At 42.0% G+C, this 18,584-nt stretch overlaps 1 protein-coding gene across 1 annotated transcript in view; it reads left to right on the plus strand.

Moving 5' to 3' along the window:
- LOC139349857 (AT-rich interactive domain-containing protein 5B-like) overlaps nt 1-7,738 on the plus strand; it is a 46,552-nt gene extending 38,814 nt beyond the window's left edge. The window contains exons 9-10 of the mRNA XM_070990879.1: nt 3,637-3,829; nt 4,799-7,738. Coding sequence (XP_070846980.1) covers nt 3,637-3,829; nt 4,799-6,175 — 1,570 coding nt within the window. The 3' untranslated portion in view covers nt 6,176-7,738. The remainder of the gene's footprint in view (nt 1-3,636; nt 3,830-4,798) is intronic.
- The last annotated feature ends 10,846 nt before the right edge of the window (nt 7,739-18,584 follow it).

Here is an 18,584-nt window from a genome sequence, read left to right on the forward strand (position 1 = left end):
AGGTAAAGCAAACTCACTGTTTTTGATGGAAGGACATGGAGATGATTCATATGGCGAAAGCAATTTACACAGTGAAATGGCGCCAACCTTAACACAACAGACACGACATGTAAGAGTTCAACATTACCTTCGGCACTAATAACAGATGGTGTTTGCTCTGCCGCTAGATTCACAAGCGTCACTAAGTAGCGTATCAAACACGTGACATTCCTGCAAATGAATTGCATGCTGTGTGGACAAATGTTTTAGCATGTTGGAGGTATTTCCCCCCTTTGAAGAAATGGAAACTTTTCACGTGAAATATAGCCATACTTTGGAGCGTTTCTGCCTCGATGCCATATTGGCCACGTTCTAAACCAAAACAATGCAGCGTGCGTGATGTTATCGCGCATGTGCAAGACAGGCGGAATCGATAAGCAGAATCGTTAACCAGGCAGGCATACTTTTGGAATTGAGCTACTGGGAGCTGGTTCTCAAAAAGAACCGGTTCTCGATTCCCATCCCTACCTCTGAGGGCTCAGTTAAAGCCTTAAATCTTTTTACAGTGCCTCAATGGATTAACAGAGACTTTGAAGGATTATTTCAGTCGCTGTCCTTTGTTTTTCTATTTTTTTTCATTATTACACTTGACTGTTCTTTTTATGTTACTTTTTTAGTTTTAGTTTCAGTTGTAGTTCACTTGGAAGATGATATTTGAATGCTATAACAACTGTCAACACAACAAATATATATCTATATATAAATATATCTTGTAAATTTGATATGGTGAAAATACTATATTACTTACTAGTGCTGTCAATCGATTAAAATATTTAATCGCGATTAATTGCATAAATGTCATAGTTAACTCGCGATTAATCACACATTTTTATCTATTCTAAATGTCCCATTAATTACCATTTTAATACTGTTATCAACATGGAAAAGTGGATAGGCTTGCTTTGTGCAAATGTTTTTCTCACATTCTCACTTTGAGCAGTCATTCACATTTGAAGCAAAATCTCACACAATTTAACACTGTCAATAAACAGATGACAAAAATAAATGCTTGGTTACAAAAAAGCCCCTTCAACAACCCTTTCTAAGGGATCAAAACAGGGTGATACAAGATAAAGTTACAAAGAGCACATCATTGTAAACTAGGACTCAGCCTATAGTGCAGTTAAACCATGGCTTAAACTTTCCTTTCTTAAGTTTCCTCTGAACACACAAGCAGTCAGACTATAATGCTCTTCTGTTTATTCACCAGAGGCTTATCAACGCAGCCTCTTATTTCTCCAGAAAGAATGAACATTACTTGGCTATGGCTGCAGTAAGCTTGTTTTTAGTTGCGGTATCTATATGCCTCTGTCCAAACTTTGGTCTTATCAGTCGACACATCTGACAACTTTTTGAAACTAAACTTTCTATTCAGAATCTTGTTCACATCCATTTCGGCGTTTCGCGCTTGACATCCGCCTACACTTTCACAGCTAGCCAGCAGGCAAGACCAAAACATGTGTGGGGCATTCCCATTGTTTTGTTTCCGGTTCCTGTAGTTTTTGTAATGTTACTAGCAGTGGCCACAGCTTATAAAAAAAACTACAAGTTCACTAGGTCACAAAGAACATTAATCGCGCGATAAAAAAAATTACGCCGTTAAAATTGATTTGTGTTAACGCAGTATTTTTTACAGCACTATTATTTACAAATCCAGCAGACATCATCAGTGATTTGGAGACGTCTTTGTTCATCTGGTAAATGTAACTCCAATATACATTCTGTTACTGCTGTTTTGGTGTCCACCACCTCCTGAGGGTAATATCCAGCTCTGAAGATGCTAAATAGCCACCTGCTGCTGCAGGAAATGACAGTGACACTAAACAAAAACAGCTGCAGGCTGTAAAACCAAGATGCAAAAATGCATCACGTAGCTGAGGTGAATGGCAAATAAAAAGCTTCAAACAGCTGCTATTGAACTGCAACCACAAAACTGCATTTTAGTGTATATAAATCGTTGATTATAGTTGTATGTATATGTTTAGATGTAGTCCATGACATCTAGTTTTCCACTTAAATTTCCCCTTCAAGGATGTGCATTTCCAAAAATGTTGCACTATTCCTCAGAGAGTGAAAATGTTGGTGAACGGATGTGGTTGGCGTAGTTGAAAATAAAAACTGAAGGCAGGGGGAAACAACTGGCCTGGCTCTGTCCAAGCTTCACAAATGTACACTACCGTTCAAAGGTTTGGGGTCACTTAGAAATGTCCTTAATTTTTTAAAGAAAAGCACTTTTTTCAATGAAGATAACATTAAATTAATCTGAAACACAGTCTAGACATTGTTAATGTGGTAAATGACCATTCTAGCTGCAAATGGCAATTTTTAATGGAATATCTACATAGGTGTACAGAGGCCCATTTCCAGCAACCATCACTCCTGTGTTTTATTGGTACATTGTGTTAGCTAATCGTGTAAAAAGGCTAATTGATTATTAGAAAACCCTTGTGTAATTATGTTAGCACAGCTGAAAACCGTTGTGCTGATTAGAGAAGCTATAAAACTGGCCTTTGAGCTAGTTGAGTATCTGGAGCATCAGCATTTGTGGGTTCGATTATACTCTCGAAATGGCCAGAATAAGAGGACTTTCTTCTCAAACTCGACAGTCTATTCTTGTTCTGAGAAATTAAGGCTATTTCATTTGAGAAATTGCCAAGAAACAGCAGATTTCCTACGGTGTGCACTACTCCCTTCAGAGAACAGCGCAGATGGGCTCTAACCAGAATAGAAAGAGAAATGGGAGGCCCTGGTGCACAACTAAGCAAGAGGACAAGTACATTAGAGTCTCTAGTTTGAGTAATAGACGCCTCACAGGTCCTCAACTGGCAGCTTCATCGAATGGTACCCACAAAAAGTCAGTCTCAACGTCCACAGTGAAGAGGCAACTCCGGGATGCTGGCCTTCTAAAGATGGGCAAAAGAACACAGACACTGGACAGAGGAAGACTGGAAAAAGAGTGTTATGGACAGACAAATCTAAGTTTGAGGTGTTTGGATCACACAGAAGAATATTTGTGAGATGCAGAACAAGTGAAAAGATGCTGGAGGAGTTCCTGCCACCATCTGCAAGCATGGTGGAGGTAATGTGATGGTCTGGGGCAGCTTTGGTGCTGGTAAAAGGGATTTTGAATAAGGAAGGCTATCAGTCCATTTTGCAACACCAGGCCATATCCTGTGGACAGCACTTGATTGGAGCCAATTTTACCTCAACAAATTGACAGCTAGAATGCCAAAGGTCTGCAAGGCTGTATTGCTGCAAATGGAGAATTTTTTGACAAAAGCAAAGTTTGAAGGACATAATTATTATTTCAAGTAAAAAAACATTATTTCTAACCTGCAATGTCTTGACTATATTTTCTATTTATTTTGCAACTCACTTGATGAGTGAAAGTATGAGTTTCCGTGGAACAGTTATCCTGGATAACAGGAGTGTGGTATCATCTTTTTCCATCCCTTAATGGTATCTGGACAGTTTCAGTGCAGTTGCTTTTTTAAACTATTGAGATATTTGTAAAAGTTAACCAATAATTACCAAAATGTATCTCTAGACCCAGTGTCTTCTGTCATTCATTCATGCAGTTGTTCATCTTTTTTCCAGACTCATCCTGCCCTATGAGAGATTCCTCAAAGGGGAGGAGAACAAACCCCTCCCCCTTTTCAAATGCAGGACAACAGAAGCGAGTTCAAGCAAAGGATCATCCAATAGTACTAGTGCCCCCATCCTGAAGACCAACCCATGCCCTGAGAAGAATTATAGGGTGGAAACCAAAGACCAGGATTACAGCAGATTAGTCAGTATTTCTCATTGTCTGTCAGTTTACTAACGTTACATTTTCTTTGCTTCATTCATGTGGATTAGTGGTTTATAACAGCAGGATGTAAGAAAACATTTGCATCAGAGCACACACTACAGAGTTAAGAAGGAAGGCATTCCTTTCAGGACCTCAAACCTATTTTAGCTACACATTCTCAATGAACAATGCAATACACAAGGTCATGTGGGAAATGTAGAAAAGCATGCTTGATACTCTGGTCAAATACATGCAATGTGCTATGATGGGCAAAAAGCCCATTACTTAACATTGCGGCTAATGTCTCACTTTATGTTGAAACAAATCATTGCACCAAATAACCATTATGTGCAGTAATTGTCAGTATATTACATGGCAATTACGACAATTAAAGAAACAGGAAAAATAGGAATCAATTGTATAAATCATAAATATATAGCTAAGTACTGTATTAATTGTGTTTGTGGTTCTACATCATCTCTGACTATTGCCATCAATAACTGTAAATTTTGTCCCTGTTTTATCATCCTAATTTTCTGGTTCAAACACCAGTTTTAATCAATTTCTAACTGATTCACAACACAAAACTCCACATATGGAATACTGCTCTTCAGTACCAGCTTTGAAGTATGAATGACAGGTCATTAATCAGCTTATTAAGAGCTGAGAGAAAAGCTACTTGACAACCTCTGTTCATTGTAGAACCATACCAGGACTGTAAAAGGAGAAACATTTACAATTTTCAGTGAACTTACGTGAGCAAGAGAAATGTACAACTACAGAATTCTCTAAAGGATAGACAAGGGTGCTCAATAACTCATTGTCACATTCAATAAAGACCTTCGCCCTCTCCTCGCAGGCCTTATCTGAATTTGAACCAAAGTCTTTCCTTATGTCTCATTTACAGCATTCCTGTATCTCTTTCTACCTCATTTGTTTTTGTTCTCCTTCCTTGTCTTCGTCTCGTAGGAGTTGATGGAACAAAATTCTAAGCTGAAACTTGAACCCCAAATCTGCATTACTCGTCTGGATTCTCTACAGCCTTCACATGGTGTCAGAAAAAGACAGAGCCAAACACAGGATTGTCAGAATGATACAGGGATACAGCTGATGCTGCAACACAAAGATGATGTGAAGAGGAAAAGGAGGTATAGTGCGTGTAAACCCTCCTATGTGACAGCTTTTCCAATGGCAACAGACGACAAGAGTGTGTTTCCACTGACCACTCTAAAGATTTTTAACCAAGCCCACTCAGCAATGGAACTCTGGCAACACCAGCAAGTACCAGTACAGGACCAGTGCCATGCTGGGAAACCAAGAAATGTGCAGTCTCCAACAATTCCAGAACCCCCTGGTGAACAAGCTGAACTACCAACAACAGAGCACACTTCTTCAGGTTTCAACTCCTCTGAGGTTAGCGAGACGATTATGTCTCCTTTGGCCGAGAAAAAGTTGTTCTTGCAGGTCAGTAGTAGTGGATTACCCTCTCAAGACCCCTCTTATACCAACTTTGTCCAGCCCTTGCCACTTATTACCTCTAGTTTAACCAATTGTACCACAGAAGAGGCAGCAGAGCGACCAGCACTACTCAAAGATTCTTCAGTGGTGGTATTCAGTCGTCCTTCTGTGATACAGCATGTGCAGAGCTTCAAGGCAGGAGTCCAGAAAGACAGAGTGAACCCGATTAGAGAAAGCACACCACCCCCTTTATATTCACATGAACAGCATTTCCAGTCTGTGCCCCTGCCACACTCTCACTTACTTGTCCTATCCCTTCAAAAAGAGCCTCAGTGTCCATCAACACCGCTGCTGACTTCTAAAACGGTCCAATCCAGCTGCACACCTCAAAGCTTCCTTCCTTCCAATGACCTAATCTCATGCTTCTCACACGTTCATTGTTGGCACAGTACAGCTGAGAAAGCTGATGGGACAGTCAGTGCAGAATTAGTTCATGATGGATATAAACGACCCCTGGAGCAAGGAGCTACCTTCTCAAGAGACCCTAATAGCTTGGTGGGATTCCTTCAATCTGCTTATGATTTAAAGTACTCCGCCCCTACTGATCAGGACAAATCTTCCAGTCCAAGACCAACAGCGTCTAATGATCAGCCCACAGATCTAAGTCTCCCGAAGTCTTCTCTTAAACCACTTCACCATCCCTACACCTTCTGTCCACTCAAGTGTTCCACAAGGTATCAGGAGAGTCACCCAATACTCTCTCACAATGGATTCACAGCGGTCAACACTGGACATTACTCTCAAGCGAAGCAAGTGCCTCAACTGGCTGCGTCTCCTGCAAAAACATGCAATCCCAGACAAGACCCAACAGTTGAACTCTATACTTGAACCACTGAGGTAGTAGTGGATGGCACAGCCCACAACAGATGAGTAGTAAGGAAACAGAAAGTAGGAGATGAGGAAGGGCAAGAACAATTGGAAACTGGACTTAACAACAAAATGAGTGAGGATCACAGGTTGTACTGAACAAAATACCTGTGTGGCACCTGTAGGGGAACTACCTTAATTTGATGTTGCATTCGTTGATAAAATGATGGGGCACCACCTTCCTCAGCTAAGAAGGACTGCAGAAATTAACTGCTATAACGCTGATAAAATACTAACGAATGAACTAACAGTAAACCAGTCTGATAATCTGAAGTGTAAACTCTGGATACAGGGATCGTATATATTCAGCTCAAAAGGACACCGTTTAACCAGGACTTAAATCAAAATCTCATTTATTAAGCAGAATTATGGATAATGAATGATATATCATGAATAGTATGACAGAAGATATGAGGTGATGTGACATAACACAAAAGAAACTTATGGCAACGCAATGACAAACAAGTTTGGCGATAGTGAGAAGTAGTTGTAAGGGGATAACAGGGACGCGAACGTAAAGGGATTAAACGAGCAGTTGAGAGAATTTGGATAAATTAGCAGTATCTTAACCTCACGGACCAACTCTTATTCAAACCCGCTTAGCATGCCTACTTGGTTGACGTCCCAGTGAGTTCTGCTCCGAACTAACTCGAAGATGTTCCAGATGTTCATCCGTGGCTCGATCTACTCGGTGGTCCAGTGGAAGGCCCAGACACACCAAGGTAAAGAGCTGATGTTGGACGGTGACGTCTCTGGAACTGGTTCTACGGTGTCGGTTACAGATGAGGAACGGCTCCGGATGGTTGTTAACCCAGACCAAGGATCAACAGCTGGCTGCAGGGTTTTGGTTTGGTTGAGTCCGTGAAGGATTATTTTAGACTGATAGTAACAAAATTGATAGTCTCTTCGATGGCCGGTCGAAAAGGTCTACAAAATTATTATTATTTGACCAAAATTTACAGATACTAAAAGAAAACGTGTGACTTACAAAAAGGAAAGTTTACGGCAAAACTATGGAAACACGTCTGAAAAATAAATCACGCTACTCGGTATGGCTTTTGAGTAGCTCGAAGACGGGAAAAACCTAAAGAGCAAAACGACTGTACAAGACTAAGACAACTAAGAAGTAACAAACAAAACTAAAACATAACGTAACATAACTTAAGACAAGACTGAGTAACGCGCACTGAATTCATGCTGCGGCTGCAGACATTTAAATCTCACTCCAGGGCATGTCTAATGGGCAGGCCGTCGCTCACGTACAGTAGGACGGTTTGTGGCGCACGATGTAATCTCGCCTCATGGAGCTGGAATTAATTAATGATTCATACGAGGGGCTCATCTGCTTCTCACTATGGTCTATCACCTATATTTTGAATGGATGATTTTCAATGACATTTCAACATTGTTCACAACATGCTTTAGGCAATTCCTATGATTGGATGACAACATTAAACGATAATCATGGTAACAATTTATAATACTCGTCCTAATATGAATGATGACTCAAGGTATAACTAACACAAAATAAAGAAATAAAGAAAGGCAGACTATATTTGCGCAAAATGATTATCACTATTACGGTTACTTATTAAACGCATCACGTCAAACGTATTCAACCTGACTGTTACGAACCTCTAGATGGCAGTATGGTTCCATGATAAAAATTCAGACAAACTGTATAAAACAGTTAAAATCACAACTTTGTCATTCTTCAAATTAGAGAAACTGGAAAAACATCAATATTACACATATTGGGAGTCCTGTAAAGTGAAAACATCAAAAGTTAAGTTCAACATAGAAGTTTGGTTATCCTGGAGTATTAGGAAAAGGCACACAAGCATACACCACAAGTTGCTTCAGGAATGTCCAATTTACAACCCATCAGCATTATCTGATTTTTGGAGGTTCCTCTGGAGCCTGGCACCATTCATTCAGACAGTTTTATTGTCCCGATCTCTCATGGGGCTATCAGGAGAGAATTAGCGTTGCCATGAGAAACATAGTGAGGAGAAGGTGAGGAGAAGGCGACCTTTGATGTTGAGGTGTCTGTGTCTCTGGCTTTCCCGAAAAGAAAACATGGAGGAGATTCCTCTTGGCCAGACATCTTGTCTCTGAAATTAACCCCTTCCTTGTAAGCAAACCAGGTGGTCTATAACTCAACCAGTTAGACTGGTTTACAACTCCATTTCTCTGGAGTATTGCAGAGAGGGTAAGAGAAGGTCAGTTAGAGGTCAGTTCTGCTACATATCCCCCACTCGATTCGATGATCGCTGTCCAGGGAACTTCAGATCGCTGAAAAATTAAGCAGAACAGGTCGCATGCAGCAGCATTTGAACAGAGTTGGTATCCGTTGGGCGTTGGGTATCCGTAAGGTGTCCTATGAATCTACAGATTATTATAGTGGCTTTCGATGGGACTATATGAGACACAGAGGAATAACCATCTTGCACAAGTTCTAGAATTGCAGGGACTACATTTGGTGACTCTACATTATAAACTTTGAACTTTAAACGTGAAAGTTTACAGGTAACCTAGGGATATGGGGGAATCCTACTTGCAGCTAAACTGTCCACTGAGGATCCAATGTCACACAACACACCCAACATTAATACGTCAACTAATTGTGTGAGCGTAGTCAGCCTGCACTACAGAAAAGAGAGAAAGAGAACAAAAATATATATAACTTTTTACAGATTGAAGTTGGTCTACAGATCAATTGACCTTATTTAACTAACTGCGTTATCTGACAAGAGTCTGATGCTGAAAAGAGTGTCGAAGGCGACAACTGCTGTTAACAAACCACCAATAAATTGTTTGTATCTCTTATTGTGTCCACTTAATTCTGACTGAGTGATAGTGAACTTTTGTAACTGCTGCAACGTGTGGATTGTATCTGCTGTTATACCTTTTAATTAGGATCACTGGAGTCGTTATAGCATAAACTGTCCCCCACTTGATTACTGGTTAAATGGCTGGATTACAAGAACAGAGCAAGTATCACGGATAGTTCAAATTGTTGGATGTGTTCAGACAGGGATGTCTAATTCAGATTTCTTCGGTACGACCAGTACCAAAAGGAAGAATTGTCAATCCTTTCCAACAGTAGTAGACGTTATATAATGTAATTCAACCCTTAACTGAGACTCTGGCGTCCCCATTCATTCTCATGGGGGTTATGTGTGGTTTTACCTGGTTGCGGTGTACCCACTTAAAGATAGGCTCTCTCTGGCCTTTCTTCACCTGGATTTGGCACACCACTGGAGAGAGTTTGTCAGTGATCAAATAAGGACCTGCCCAGTGGGGAGGGAGCTTGCGGGTGAGCCTCCCGAGACCTTGATTGGTTACTCCAATGGCTGGAGCAAAGATGTAGTACCACACTTTGTCCCCCACTTGGAGCTCGTCGTATGATGCGTTCTGGTCGTAGTAGGCTTTACGTCCTTTTACGCTCTCACCTAAGTTTTTCTGGGCGAAGGAGAATGTCTTGAGATGCTCATGCAAGTCAGTCATGTACTGATGCGCAGTGTATGCTCTGGCAATGTTGGCTTTACCTGGTTGATAGAGCAGGTGCATTGGTAGAGTCATCTGCCGATCCGTCGTTATCTCAAAAGGAGAGAAGCCTATGGTGGTATGTAGCATTGCTCTAATAGCCATCAGAATCAAAGTCAGTTGCAAATCCCAGACTTTGTATTCAGCGCGTGGAGAGTCATGGGCGTGCATTAGCATCACCACCCTGTGGCTCTGATACGCTGTGAGGGCAACAGAAGCGAGTGCATCAGAGACATGAATGAGAAAGCCCAGGACGGCGAAGAAGAACAGAAGAGCACGAGAAGGAAGGCCATGAAGCACGGGATACGGCGTTTGGATGGACCCAAGGTCGTCAGAGAAAGCAGGTGTGCCAAGAGCACTGGGACGTGGTCGAGCGACAGCAGCAGAGAGCAGTGGTCGAGGCGGAGTGACGATGCGGACATCAGGGGTTGGTGGGTGGGGAAAAAGGACCGGTTTAAAGTTTTCAGTGTCAGGGGGAGTTTCTTCCTCAACCCCTGGCAGTGACCAAAGGATGTTGTGAACTGTATTTACCTGATTGTCCAATCTGACCAGTACATCGCTGCTAATGTAGATATCATGTGGCAGATTTGGGACGACCATAAAAGCATGAGTCAGCTGTCTATGACGCCATTCTACCTTCAATGAGCAGATACCATCGGCTGCCAAAATTGGTTGAGGCAGAGGATCTGTAGGAAGGCAAGAGGTAGTTTTCACAAGCTGGCTGCTGGAGTGGTCTTGTACTACTGTCTCAGAAAATTGCCAGCTGATAGCTGACTTGTCAGCACCGAGGGCCAAGACCGTGTCATCAGCATAAACACCACTTACATCAGCGTTGTAAGCGATCGACGGGCTATAGCCTGCAGCGTGTTGAAAAGCGCTGCTGACATTAAGGTAATGTCAGCCGCTGTGTCGAGGAGAGCTTCGTGCCTCAGTTCACCTTCAAGTATAGTTGACAGACACAATTTTCGTGCCGCCCCTTTTCGGGTCAAATCACACAAGTGGAGACAGGGTGATTCACCTTGGAGGACTGAAGGGTTTTTAGTGGTAAGTTCTTCGGTTGGTTCGAGTTGAACCATCAAGACTGCGGTAGGGGGCGTCGTCTCTTCCTTGTCCAACTCTGTAACTTGAACTTGAGGGGGCATGAGTTCAAGTTTATCAGGGTTTAGGTACAACTCTGCCATTGCTGCTTCAAGTTGAGGGGTTTGATCCATCTGGGAAGGCGGATCTGTTTTTATGGAAGAGATGGCAAATATGTCAGCCTTTCTATTTTCTTTCTCACGCATGTTTTGAATCAATTGTCTAATGATGTCAAGATCTTCCTTGCTGAGGTCATCTAGGTGAGACTTGCTTTTAGCATTGTCGTCTTTTCTCCTTGGGACACGTTGTGTCCTGGAGATCGGTTTTCCTGTTGTTCAGGATTTCGAAACTCACGACGGCCATTTTGCCGGTTGCCATGGGTTTGGTAATTTCCATGCCAGGTGGATGGAAATTTGTTTTGCCTGAAATTGGACTGGTGGCGATTTGCCTCAAATCGTGAACGGTTGGGTCTGAAACCAGATTGTGGTGGTTGAGAAAAACCATATTCAGACTCCATTCGTCGAGGTGGAGGTTCCTTGTGATCTTGCACGTATCGGCGATTTGGGGAAGAGAACGTGTTGGATTTTTGTGTTTCACAAACAGAAGTTCCTTCAAGTTCCAAGGCTTCAGTTCCCAGACTCAAGATCGTGCTGGGTTCTGGGTGTTTAAGGGTGCTTTGTCTCTGCTTTGCAAACCCCATTGCAGCTAGTTCGCATAGGTGGCGACTAGTGCAGGTGCGCGGACAAGCTGCGACACCAAGATGATGGCTAGTGGTGGGATGGAGGTTTTGGACAAAGAGCGTTTTGAAGTTAAGATCTTCCTCCATCCCTGGCTCGTTTCTGGAGCCGAAGTAAGCCTGACGTAGGCGGTTGTAATACTGTTGAGGTGACTCTTGTCTTCCTTGTTTAATTGCAAGAGGAGCCATTAAGCCTGTTTGGGAAAGAGGATCAGAGAACTCTTCCAGCAATGTTTCGCAGAGCAAGTCATAATCATTTCTGACATAGTCAGGCTGTCTCTCAATGAATCTGCTGACCTCTCGGTTAGATGTCACCTTGATTAGATAGATTTTATCATCGACAGTGGCACCTGGAAACTTACGAAGGTAAAACTCAATGTCTTTGAGATACTGGCTGGTTTGATCTGAACCACCAGGGTTTGGTTCAAACCGAGCTATGTTGCAAGCGATCTTGTCTAAGTCTCTATCTGTAGGCCCATGTGCCGTATAGTCAGAGGTGGCTAGATTAAGACGCTAAATGGGGCTCCCCCTTACACGGTTAGGTGAGAGCCTCCTTGAATCATAAACTGGTTCCAGTGGAACTCATGGGGAGGAAACATCCCGTCGGGTGTTTCCAAGGACCTTAATGTCTCCCTTCTCTTCTTGAAGGAAATCATCAAGAGATGTTTGGCATCTTCCCTTTTGTTCAAGGTAAAGCTCTCTTCTGACGTTTGCCAGTTTTGCTTCCATCAGTTGTTGCTGGTGATGTGCTTCGCCAGCTTGTTCCTCAGCCTGCATCAGACGTGCACGCATGTCTTGGAGGTACCTTTGGTCAGATTCAGCAGACTCAGCTTGGAGTTGAATCTGGTGCTCCAAGTGTTCCACCTTGTTCTCAGCTTCCTGGCGAAGTATTTTATTCAAATCTCTTTCTTTACCCGTTTCACCCAAACATTCTTTTACTTGGGCTAATTCTGACTCCAGACATTTAGTCTCCTTTTCTTGTGACTTCTCATTGGAGATCAACCTCTGAATTTGTCCTTCTGCCTCAAGCAGGGACTGTCTCTGGGTTTCACTCTTTTCTTGCAGGCCCTTAATCTCACGTTTGTAGGCTCTTAGCCTCTCGTCTGCTTGTCTTAACAACTTGTACGCATGCTTGAGCTGGGCAGTTGCCACCACTGCTATGCTTCCAAGTGCTTTCGGCTTGTCTTTACTCTTAACTTCATCACCTATTACTGGAAGGGTTAACTGGAACATGATAGCTTCTAAGCCCTTGGGATCAGCAGTGTATATTTGGTCTAGGTAGCCAGGCAGCAAATCTCCGGTCAGATCCATTAATGCCAACTCCACATTATCGGGACGGTCCCTCTCACTGGAGTGTCCAGACTGGTCTATGTCTGCCATGTTGAAATCTGGGGTTGGAATGGCTGGAATTAATTAATGATTCATAGGAGGGGCTCATCTGCTTCTCACTATGGTCAATCACCTATATTTTGAATGGACGATTTTCAATGACATTTCAACATTGTTCACAACATGCGTTAGGGGCAATTCCTATGATTGGATGACAACATTAAACGATAATCATGGTAACAATTTATAATACTCGTCCTAATATGAATGATGACTCAAGGTATAACTAACACAAAATAAAGAAATAAAGAAAGGCAGACTATATTTGCCCAAAATGATTATCACTATTACGGTTACTTATTAAACGCATCACGTCAAACGTATTCAACCTGACTGTTACGAACCTCTAGATGGCAGTATGGTTCCATGATAAAAATTCAAACTGTATAAAACAGTTAAAATCACAACTTTGTCATTCTTCAAATTAGAGAAACTTATGTTTCTGTCTCTCCTAAAGGGTTAACCTTACACTGCCAGCAGGGGCGCTGTGGTTATTTTACGCACAGTAGAAGACAAAGGTTCAATACACTGGAATTACCAAGGGTGGCGCTAGAGAGTTGAAAAGGGGTCGCTGCTCTGAAAAAGCAGCAAGTGAAGGAGATGGGAGCGTTTAGCTCCACCTCCCTGAAAGAGGCTAGCTGTTCTGGCTAACCAGCGTCAGTCAAGCTCCAGCAATCATAAGCTTCACATCGGCAGATACAACAAGCAGCAGCAGTCTCAAACACACAGTCAGCTTTTACTATCAGAGACCTCAGACAGGACGTTAAATTCAGTCGTCTATTCTCCAATTTCCACACACTCTCAAGTTAACTTTAGCTTCTTAGCTACGGGTTAACACCGAAGGAAGATCCGCTCCGCCGTATTGTCTGGATAACGGACCTACGGCCGCCCAACGGGCGTCGTACAAGTTAAAATTCAACAAGACAAAATAAGCACGGTGGCTTTCCTTTAATTCTCTTTTCAGCACAGGTTCTCTCGAACACTCAGATCAGCACTTCGGCGCGGCCAGATTCACTGGACTGTAATCAGATCGCTACTACGATCAACCAATGAGATTCCACTCGTATCAGTGGTTCACTGAATTCACTAAACGAACAATCGTTTCTTTTAAAACGTTCACAAATGACCGGCGTTGGTCACAACTTTTATTGGCGGTTCACCGCATAAACAAACTAGCAATCGCTTCTTTTGATTCTCACACTGGACCGGCGTTGGTCACAACTTTTATTAAAGCAAATCAAGAGTCTGCGCTCTTTATCAAGGCGGACATCCGCTCTATTCCCCCACTGTCAAGCAGTTGTCCCTTATCAGGTAACTAATCTGATACAGAGACGCGAGGGTTCTGTATCGATCAAGTTTGCTGGAAACTCGCAGCCAAACTGACCTAATACAGGACACAATCATAACCCTGGAACATCGCAGCAGTTATAACGTGCCAACAGTCCTTTCAACATTAACGGCGTACGGCGACGCGGCATGCACAATGTAATTCAAAACACTTCAATATTCAATCAGCGCTCAAAATAAACAAATCATCAGGATCCAGTTAATCCACAATTAAAAACAAGAACACATATTTAGCTTGCACAGGTTGAAATGCTCACACACAAAGCCACAGTTTATCAACAGCGCACAAACATAGTTGAGCCAAACAGCGCACATAAGATTCTTAGTGGAAAGTCAGCACAGATGTGATGCGATGAAGCCTTAATTACTGAATAAAACAATTTGAATCCGCCTCACGCGGAGGGCACCATTATATAGTGTAGGGGAACTACCTTAATTTGATGTTGCATTCATTGATAAAATGACGGGGCACCACCTTCCTCAGCTAAGGACTGCAGAAATTAACTGCTATAACGCTGATAAAATACTAACGAATGAACTAACAGTAAACCAGTCTGATAATCTGAAGTGTAAACTCTGGATACAGGGATCGTATATATTCAGCTCAAAAGGACACCGTTTAATCAGGACTTAAATCAAAATCTCATTTATTAAGCAGAATTATGGATAATGAATGATATATCATGAATGGTACGACAGAAGATATGAGGTGATGTGACAGAACACAAAAGAAACTTATGGCAACGCGATGACAAAGTTTGGCGATAGTGAGAAGTAGTTGTAAGGGGATAATAGGGACGCGAACGTAAAGGGATTAAACGAGCAGTTGAGAGAATTTGGATAAATTAGCAGTATCTTAACCTCACGGACCAACTCTTATTCAAACCCGCTTAGCATGCCTACTTGGCTGATGACGTCCTGGTGAGTTCTGCTCCGAACTAACTCGAAGATGTTCCAGATGTTCGTCCGTGGCTCGATCTACTCGGTGGTCCAGTGGAAGGCCCAGACACACCAAGGTGGAGAGCTGATGTTGGACGGTGACGTCTCTGGAACTGGTTCTACGGTGTCGGTTACAGATGAGGAACGGCTCCGGATGGTTGTTAACCCAGACCAAGGATCAACGGCTGGCTGCAGGGTTTTGGTTTGGTTGAGTCCGTGAAGGATTATTTTAGACTGATAGTAACAAAATTGATAGTCTCTTCGATGGCCGGTCGAAAAGGTCTACAAAATTATTATTATTTGACCAAAATTTACAGGTACTAAAAGAAAACGTGTGACTTACAAAAAGGAAAGTTTACGGCAAAACTATGGAAACACGTCTGAAAAATAAATCACGCTACTCGGTATGGCTTTTGAGTAGCTCGAAGACGGGAAAAACCTAAAGAGCAAAACGACTGTACAAGACTAAGACAACTACAGTAAGAAGTAACAAACAAAACTAAAACATAACGTAACGTAACTTAAGACAAGACTGAGTAACGCGCACTGAATTCATGCCGCGACTGCAGACATTTAAATCTCGCTCCAGGGCATGTCTAATGGGCAGGCCGTCGCTCACGTACAGTAGGACGGTTTGTGGCGCACGATGTAATCTCGCCTCATGGAGCTGGAATTAATTAATGATTCATACGAGGGGCTCATCTGCTTCTCACTATGGTCAATCACCTATATTTTGAATGGACGATTTTCAATGACATTTCAACATTGTTCACAGCATGCGTTAGGGGCAATTCCTATGATTGGATGACAACATTAAACGATAATCATGGTAACAATTTATAATACTCGTCCTAATATGAATGATGACTCAAGGTATAACTAACACAAAATAAAGAAATAAAGAAAGGCAGACTATATTTGCCCAAAATGATTATCACTATTACGGTTACTTATTAAACGCATCACGTCAAACGTATTCAACCTGACTGTTACGAACCTCTAGATGGCAGTATGGTTCCATGATAAAAATTCAGACAAACTGTATAAAACAGTTAAAATCACAACTTTGTCATTCTTCAAATTAGAGAAACTGGAAAAACATCAATATTACACATATTGGGAGTCCTGTAAAGTGAAAACATCAAAAGTTAAGTTCAACATAGAAGTTTGGTTATCCTGGAGTATTAGGAAAAGGCACACAAGCATACACCACAAGTTGCTTCAGGAATGTCCAATTTACAACCCATCAGCATTATCTGATTTTTGGAGGTTCCTCTGGAGCCTGGCACCTTTCATTCAGACAGTTTTATTGTCCCGATCTCTCATGGGGCTATCAGGAGAGAATTAGCGTTGCCATGAGAAACATAGTGAGGAGAAGGTGAGGAGAAGGCGACCTTTGATGTTGAGGTGTCTGTGTCTCTGGCTTCCCCAAAAAGAAAACATGGAGGAGATTCCTCTTGGCCAGACACCTTGTCTCTGAAATTAACCCCTTCCTTGTAAGCAAACCAGGTGGTCTATAACTCAACCAGTTAGACTGGTTTACAACTCCATTTCTCTGGAGTATTGCAGAGAGGGTAAGAGAAGGTCAGTTAGAGGCCAGTTCTGCTACACACCACAGGAAACAGCATGTGAAAAAGAAGTCAAGCCGTTTGAACCACTCCCAATGATGTCCTGTCTTGTCTCAAACTACAAAGATCAATACACCCAAGGAATTGGATGACATTTTTGTGGGAGTAACTGCAGAGGTGGTGGAGAGAGGTGCAGCTTTTCCTCCCCTCTCTCTTCTCAACTATACCCTTGCACTTTCCAAGGTTCCACACCTGTGCAGAAATACCTTGAACCTTTCCCCAACTATGGACCGACCCACTACAATACTTGAAAAATCAATAAAGTGACTTTGTTTCCTCATTGGCCCCACCAAATGCCATCCATTCCTCAACTATACAAAGGCAGCTGATGCCTCAGAAAGCTGCCAGTCCAATACTGTACATATCTACTAACAAACATATGAGCTGGGACTGACCACAGGTTATACTCAAGTGTCAGTCAACCCATAGCCCACCTTTAGACAGCCACAATTAAACTTTGTTCACCCCAACACCAAGCTGACATAACATAAAAGGCTGTTGCACTTGACATTTGTCCTACCTGTTACTCAGGACGGATTGTTTCTTAAATTAATGTAAACAATTGCATGGAATCCAATGTTCACAATTCTCATTTGGATCACATGTATGTATGTGTGACAGAGTTGGATCCTGACTCATGTCACATACATAGGACCTGCTTTTCACATAAAGTTGTCTGTGAAGAATCTCAGCCATCCAGGTCATGGTTATTCAAGGAGGGCTGAATCAAGGACACCTGGACTTGGTTGTAGAAAACTGAAAATATTTTGCCTCTCATCAAAGGGGCTTCTTCAGTTCTAACTAGTAGGGAATCTCAGGTATTTAACCTCTGTGGGGTTGTTGAAACCAATTGGATGTGGCTGGCTGTGAGTTGAAGCCTGATGAACAGGATCTGTCACCATGAGATTCATGGCTTTTGTTATTTCATGACTTCTTTTCACGTTTAAAGAATAAGCACAAATTTCATGCTTGTCCACATAAACAAAATTTAAATGTTTGTCTCCAGCATCTTCACATAATGTAACTGCAAAAACAAATCCATCCAGTGACCTCACACAAACCAGGCAGCTCTGTAATATCTTGTCAGAAGTAGTCAGGATAGACACAACCAACAGCAGCCCTGTCTTTAGCTGATCTTGCCCTTTCTGATATGTCATCAGATTTCACTCCAGTACATTTCAGTGCACACATTCTTATATATAGATATGATTGCCTGTGTTCACAGCATTCTATTGTCTTGTTTTTGTCAGAGCACATTTGAAGTCCACAATCGATATTCTGAATTTCATGTGTTTCTATGTTAAACGTGTTGTTCATTATGTTGTTGGCAGGTAGTCATACACTTAGTTACAGATAGCTGTCAGGCAGGTTATTTGCACATTCTTCCTGCGATGTTTTCTTTCTTTCAGCAAACAGTTTTGAGTTGTCTTTCATTGTTGTACTAAACAGTCTACTTAAAACTTCCTATAACTAAAAATCAATGTGACAAGAGCAGTATTTATGGCCTCTGGTGGATGAAAGGACTGCAGTAAAGTACCCTAAGGTTGGAATGATTGACATGTGACATTAAGATCACATAAGGTCCTATTCTGATTCTTTTTCAATTATGATGTGAAACCACACTCACTACAAGTCAAATGTAAGAACTGACAATGTGTTTGAGTAATGTGTATAAATGGCAAATTCTCTGAGCATCTAATATCAA

Source organism: Chaetodon trifascialis, chromosome 21 (assembly GCF_039877785.1).
Source record: "Chaetodon trifascialis isolate fChaTrf1 chromosome 21, fChaTrf1.hap1, whole genome shotgun sequence".
In the NCBI taxonomy this organism is placed as follows: Eukaryota; Metazoa; Chordata; class Actinopteri; order Chaetodontiformes; family Chaetodontidae; genus Chaetodon; species Chaetodon trifascialis.